The 7285-nt window shown below is 44.5% G+C and overlaps 1 protein-coding gene across 3 annotated transcripts; it reads right to left on the minus strand.

Annotated features, from left to right (window-relative positions):
- Positions 1-304: 304 nt before the first annotated feature.
- ZNF396 (zinc finger protein 396) lies at positions 305-6791 on the minus strand. Of its 3 annotated transcripts, none has more exons than XM_060118231.1 (4): positions 6712-6791; positions 4056-4546; positions 3641-3785; positions 305-2756 (listed from the first exon to the last, which is right to left on the minus strand). In XM_060118231.1, exons 2-4 carry the CDS (start codon positions 4473-4475, stop codon positions 2302-2304), a joined length of 1020 nt encoding a protein of 339 aa, XP_059974214.1. In that variant the 5' UTR covers positions 4476-4546; positions 6712-6791; the 3' UTR covers positions 305-2301. The 3 variants fall into 3 exon arrangements, with proteins under 3 accessions (XP_059974214.1, XP_059974213.1, XP_059974215.1); XM_060118230.1 differs by lacking the exon at positions 6712-6791 and adding an exon at positions 6263-6557; XM_060118232.1 differs by lacking the exon at positions 6712-6791 and adding an exon at positions 5853-5921.
- Between the last annotated feature and the right edge of the window lie 494 nt (positions 6792-7285).

A 7285-nucleotide genomic window follows, 5' to 3' on the forward strand; every position in this document is an offset into this window, starting at 1 on the left:
ATTTACTATCTGTGGAAATTAATCAATTTGATGGGGTGCTAATATGCTAATTTTATGAAGGTTACACCAAGTCATATTAATTCTCCAGTTAGATAAACTAGCACCTTCTACTTATTAGGAGACCTATGTAAGTGCAAGATAACTTAGAGTACTCAGCGACACCCTTTAAAGATTCATTATTCTAAGATGATATGATTCACATTACTGTCTGGTGGAGAAGTTCAGATTATTCACACTGAAGACAATGTAATCTTGCAAAGTTTATGGCAGAAGCAAGTGAAGAAAGACGCTTCCCTCAGAATACTTGATTTAGATTCTGTCATTTTATTCACATAGTACCCAAAAAACTCTTTCCATGATTAAGCAGTAATTCACAATACATGTATCTTTTGAGGCATTTGCTGCTTTAATAGATGGCTTGTTCCTCTCTTTGATTACAAAAAGAATGAGACACAAATAAAGACTCCTACATTTTTAATAAATGAAAATGTATAAAACTCAATACTTATTCATATTTACTAGAGCTACAAAGTATAATCACTATCAGAAAATTCTATAATTAAAATTTGTATTCTCCTCTCCCCTTACTAATCTAATATTTATCAATATTCTAACTAAGCAGAGCATGTAATCCCACATTTGTCTCAGGAGTTACTCCAAGCACTAGATAAGACTGGATTTTCTGATAATGAAACATTTACACTTCATGAGGAACAAAGAAGTTCACCATGAGGCCTATCTTCCCTTCTCCTCCTAAGGACTTTCATTTCTCATGGTTGCCTCCATATTGGGTAACGGTGGCACCATGGGAGACACGACAATCCATGTATTCTTGTAATACATACAGAATTTTATTAAGAATCCCTGGAAAGGGGGACATTATGTTATATATTGTCAGAATACTTTAAAAAAATACTAGTCATTTACTTTTTAAACAAGAGAATCTGATTGAATTAAATGTGGGTTAAACTCAATGGACTCTTTAAATTGAACTTTAGTGATTTTCTCATTTGTACAAGAGTATCAAAATCCAAGGTCTTAACATCATGATAAATTGTCTAGAAACTCACTTACTAAGAATGCATAAGACCCTGAAAAGGTTGTCCTGTGATGCCTGAAACATGTTCACAGCTGATTTATGCCAGAACAGAGGCCATGAAGAACTCTGAAGGATAGTCATCAGCTGTTAAGGGTTCCCATTTCCAGGTAAGTATGCTTCTCCATTATGTGCTGCACTTACCAGGTAACATCAGTCTTGTTTGGACAGTCTTTTCTTCATCTTCCTTATTTCTTTATGTTAAAGTGATCATCAACTTTATATAAACACCCACAGATAACTGTTCTTTATTAGAACACTCATCATATTTAGGCCACTTCCTGAAGACATGTAGAGCAAATCTTAATGCTTTCACTGAGATATTTCCAATATAAATTGTAAAGGAGATAATTTTTTTTCCTACACAGGAAATTACTTAGTATCATCAACAGTATGTATAGATGATATTATACATCAACTATACCTCAATTTTAAAAATTGAAACAAAACAGTATGTAGGTTCTCAGGTTTTCGTAAGAGATGAGTAAAGTCCCTTTACTCACCTGCTTCCTAACAATGACCCTGGACATTTCAGCTTAGGTCTTGAGGTATATATTCTTTTGGGTCTCCTCAATCCTATTCTCATATTTTGAATCTGGTAACAGAAAATAAAACGGGAAATTTATTTTATTTTATTATTGTTTTTGGCCTCACCACATGACTTGGAGGATATCAGTTCCCTGATCAGGGACTGAACCCAGGCCTGCAGCAGTGAAAGCATGGAGTCCTAACCACTGGACTGCCAGAGAATTCCCAGGAAATTAAAAAAAAAAAAACTGATTTAATCTTTGGTCTAATAACTCCAATGTGCAAGTAATGAAATGGAGAATACCCACTTATATACTAACTCACACACTCCTTCTCAACAGGGAAAATGGACTTGTCTAAAAAGGAACACACTAGTTCATTATTTGTGTTAATAATGGAAACAGTAGAACATGTCTGAGAGTATCTTTTCAAGAGTTGCACTAGGGATAGAAATCCGATTTAAGCTTTAGAATCTCAATCATCTGAACTGACACTGTACTGAAAAGCAGAAAAGCAAACAATGCTGACAGAAAATATTCTACATTCTCTCCTGTGGCTTTTACAACCTTTGAAAGGAAATTGGTGCCCACTGAAACTACCGATTTATACTAAAGGAGTATTGGTGCCTTGTGTCTGCTCCCCTGTTGAAAACGTTCTCAGTAAATGCTTTGACTCCCTCACATCACTGATGGGACTTTTTCTCCAACATGTTTTTTCCTATGTCTGAGAAGATTCGAGCTCTGACTAAAGGCTTTCCCACATTCATGACATTTGAAGGGTTTCTCCCCAGTGTGGGTTCTTCGATGTTGAATCAGGATTGCACTTCGGTTGAAAGCCTTTGCACACACGTCACATGTATAAGGTCTCTCTCCACTGTGGATCCTCTGATGTAGATTAAGGGCTGAGCTCTGACTAAAGACTTTCCCACATTCATCACACTTATGTTGTTTTTTTCGAGGACGGTTTCCCTGTCTTCTTTCAAACTTTCTATCTTGTTCACAGGTTCCACTAAATGTGAGACTCTGGGAAGCATTCATTTGAAGAGTGTTAGAAACTTTGTAATGCAGCTCTTTGCCTGAAGAAGTCTTTTGCCTTGAAGCTGATTTCACATTTATAGTTCCGGTGTCTCTATCTGAAATAATACACGGAAAAGCAAATGTAACCAGTTCTCTGTTCAGAAGGAAGGAAAACGAAGGAGAATGATCCAAATGAAATATAGATAGACTATTTTTTAGCTGGCATGTTTGAAATACAGCATCACAATGTGGAGGATGGAGAGGGTAAGGCAGAAAACACTGAGAAGATCAAAAGGTGAAAGAGAAGGTTTATATACTGATGAGGCGGGCAACTATAAAGATGAAAAGCTCTGTGCAAAAGGTAGAATGGTGAGTAGGGGTAAAAAGATACATTAGAAACTGAGGAAAGTCTGGAAGAAAAGAAAGGGCCTAAGAGATGAGGGATTATTGGAGACGCAGAGGAGCGACTGAAGGAGAGGAATTAAATGTGGTGGTGGGGAGCAAGAAGCAAGATTTAGTACAAGAGTATCAATAAACAAAAGTCATACAAATAAATGAATCAGTCTTTAGACCGTGACCTTGGGGTCCCTCAAAAGGGCCTCAGGGACTGCCTGACGGCGGAAGAGGTGAGCTGACATTGCTTGTTCCTGCTTTAGTCAGGAACCCGTGTCTTCATCTATTTAATACATTGCAACTCCGCATAAAATTTCATTGAGAAGAGGGCCATGCTGCTTAAAAAAAGGTTTGAAAATCCGGATGGAGACGATGTCAAGGATTCAAAAATCTGAACGATATTATAAGAATCTCTGAGAAGGAAATGAGGACAAAATACTGCGAACGTGCATTGGCAGGATATATAATGGTGGAAGTTCCCACAGGAACAGGAGGCAGCAGGGGAGACTGGAGACCGCTTACAGAAAGCAGCCTAGATGTGTGTGATGGCTGGGCTGAGAGGCCACCTTCCCACCCCCCCCACCATGAACTGAACCCTGCCCCTCACCATTTTGTCTTAAGGTGTGAAGCTCCTTCGAGGCCGACTGCAGTTGCTTTTTTGTGGGCTTAAGCTGGCTACATGGTGTCTCCTGAGTGACTTCACAAGTTGGTAGCTTCTCTGCAAGCATGTCCTCATTTCGTCCAAGAAAGACCTAGAAACAGTTTGGTACTAACTGAGGCTGAAGAAGGGAATCAGGTTGGGACTTGAAGATAAAATAACAGAGAAGAAACTATCCTGGGACACAGGAAAAGGGAGGAAAAAGGCAGAGGCGCGTTCTGTTTTCTGGCACAGCCGGGAGTCCACTCACCACACTCTACATTTAGTTGTGCTGAGTGGGAGTACAATTTGGGAGCTCTAACCCCAGTGATGTGCCAGAGCTCCTGACTCAGCCTTGTCCCTCATGCCCACAGCCCCTTCTCACCTGTTCAGCCGCCCTGTCATGCTCTTTCTCCAGCTCCTCCAGCATCACCACGGCTTCCTCTCCACTCTCTGGTCGGTTCTCTTGAAACCAGGCCTGCAGCTCCTCCGGCAACATGGCCAGGAATTGCTCCAGCACCAGCAGCTCCAGGATCTGCTCCTTGCTGTGCACCTCTGGCCTCAGCCACTGACAGCACAGCTCGCGGAGCCGGCTCAGAGCCTCCCGGGGCCCAGGTGACTCCTGGTAGTCAAACTGCCTGAACCGCTGGCGGTAGGTCTCTGAGCTGTAGTAGCTGCTCCAGTGGCGGCTGGAGGTCACATTACAGGCCTGCCCTCCCTCTTCCACCTTCATTACCAGAAGGCAGTCAGGGTCCCCTGAAGTTTGTGGAAGGAGTTTTGATGTCTCTCTCAGTTTTGCAGACATTTGGACTGGGAATAGCTCAGAACTGCTAGGCTTTAATCTTCAAGAAGGTGAAACTCTCCTTATGGACACTCCTAAATATGATTAAAGAGACAAGTGGAAACAAGACAGAGACAAATGCTTCTTAGAACGATACAACTAAGATTAGAAACGTAAGACTGTACAGAAAGTGCTGCCCTTAATCTTAACATAAACCATGCTTTCAAAGAACACTTCCTTCTTTAAGAGAATCAAAGAGCTCAGAGGCATTAATTTATATACATGAGTAATTCGCAATTTATTCTGAAAATCATGCACACGAGGCTGACTAAATATCACAATAAGAGATCAGCCAGGGTTGCAGAGGAGCTCCTGGAGAACAGAAATAAGGGAAGGCTGAGCAAAGTTATGACTCTGGGTCAGCCTCGAAGAGCCAGTTAATTTTTTCTAGACTGCTGCAAGGAGCTCTAAGGAATAGTCTCACAAGAGAAGTACTTTTGCAGAGATTATTTTTTCGATGCTTACTAATTTTTAAAACAATATTACTTTGGCATTAAAGGGACCATTCAAAAGAAAAAAGCATATTCCTCTATCTTAATGTATTTCCATTTTTTCATGTACATGTCTACTGCTCATCTGTGACATCCATATTGTTTACTTAATTATCTCTTTACTGTAGAATATTTAGGCTGTTTCTAATTTTTACTATTATAAACAATGCTGGGAAGCACATTTTCAGAAAATATACTATTTTTCTCCTTTCAAATTATTTCCTTCAAAGATGTCCCAAGGACTTGACTTACTGGGGTCAAAGGAAAAGGGACAAATATCTTGCTATGTATTATCAAATAGATTATAGAAAATGCTGTATCAAGTCACAGTGTCACCAGCAACATAGTGATGTATGGGGGCAACAATTTCTCCAAGTATCGCTAACTTGTTAGCAGGAAGGGGATGGGAAGACACTTTCCTTAGTAGCATTTTAGTATATATGTATCACTAGTAACCGACAACTAATTTAAACTGTTATATGTGCCCCTATTTTTCCTCTCTACCATTTTTTTCCTCACTTCACCGAGAACTCTTCTAGGCACTGAAGACATGGCGGTGACCCGAACAAAGCCTGCGGCTGCATAAAGCTTATATTCTAGCCCGGGAAAGAAAGGGTTACCAAATAAATGACACAACTTTATACAGTGCTCCACAACTGAAACGCAGAGAATTTACTATGTGCTAAGCACTCGTCTAGGGATCTTAATAAATATAAACTCATTTAAATCCCCACAAAAGCCCTGTAAGCTTCTTTTCATCCCCACGTTGAGGAACCCGCCTGGGCAAGCTCAGGTAACGAGACCAAAGGCAAAGGAGCAGGGCTGGGGTCTGAGTTCAGGCCATCCACACCTTCTATGGTGCTGCGCGGTCCAGAGCCGGTGGCCGGGGTCCCAGCGCCAAGAAGGAGCATCAGACCCATATGATCCTGAGCCGGAACCGAATCTGGGATCGAGACTGGAGCGACAGGTGGGGTTTGAGGCCACGTGTCTGGAGCCGTCTAGGGGAGTTACACGGAGGGCCCCTAGGCTAAAGCATCCTCTGGAAGTCGCAGGAGTGGCCACCGGGACGCACTTTGCGTCTCCCGCACCAGGAGCGGAGTCTGTGCCGGGTCCACAATTGCTCTCAGTTCCACCCAAGAGACCAAACCCCCAACACCGCGCGAGGGTCCGTAACGAACCCGGTCCCTGGAGGGGAGGTTTCGCCCAGAGTCCCAGATCCGGGGGTCTTTCCCGAGGGGACCGACTCTCCCTTGTAAATACCTCCTCTGCTGAGCCTGCTCTCGACAGTCCCGGGACACCTTCCTCCGCCACACGGCGCCGCTCCCGGACGGGGACCCGACTCCGCGAGACCACACGAGGAGAATGGGCGCAGGGGGAGGGTGCGCGGGAGGTCAGGTAAGCGCGCGGAGGGTGATGGGAGGAGGTCGGCTTGGGGGCGGGGGTCAGGCGCCACGGGGTACCCGGACAAGGAGAGGGGGTGCACGCACGCGCTGTAAGAGGCCAGGAGGTGCGGGGACGAGGTGGAGGCCGCGGGGAAGCGCCGGGGGCGTGAGGAAGAGGTAGCCGGGGTGGGGGCGGGGAGGGGTATGAAGAGGGCGTGCGCGGGCGCGTGTTGGGAGTGGTGGCCGGCGGCCATCCCTTCCCCATCCCCCCGGGTGACGGTCGCTTCTCCCGGAGGCCTAGCAGAGCGAAGAGACCTCAACTCTCACCTCCGGCCTAGGAAGGACGACCCCACGTTTTGGGGGAGAAGCCGGGGAAGCGCCCAACAGGACGCTGCTTCCGGTCCTCGCGGCGGGGAGGGGGCGGGGCTCGGGATGCCGGAGACGTTGCCATGGAGAGGAGCCCAGGCCCGCGCCTCAGGCTTCCAGAGAGGTAGCTCTTGGACTGCGGGGAAGAGCGAAATACCGACGGATGGGAATTCAGCTGCTCGGGATCCCCGTTCAAAGAAACCAGCATTATTTTTTCTCAGAGTACTTTTACTTACATTATTTCGTTTACTCTTTCGATAACCCAGTACGGTTATCCCCATTTTACAGGGAATAAACCCAAAGTTTCTGTGACTTGGCCAAGGTCACGGAGGAGACTCCCGGGCTTTCCACCGCTACGCACAACTTTCTGTAATACCATCTGCGCTCCTGAGGCTGGCTACGCTCCAAGTATCGTCGTAAGAAATGGGTTTGACCCTCCCAAACTCACCCCGTGTTTTCACAAGAGAACCTAATGGCGCTTGAAAAGGTGTGAACCCGCACGCACATATTTTGGCACTAATATATACATATATAT

Source organism: Mesoplodon densirostris, chromosome 15, assembly GCF_025265405.1.
Source record: "Mesoplodon densirostris isolate mMesDen1 chromosome 15, mMesDen1 primary haplotype, whole genome shotgun sequence".
In the NCBI taxonomy this organism is placed as follows: Eukaryota; Metazoa; Chordata; class Mammalia; order Artiodactyla; family Ziphiidae; genus Mesoplodon; species Mesoplodon densirostris.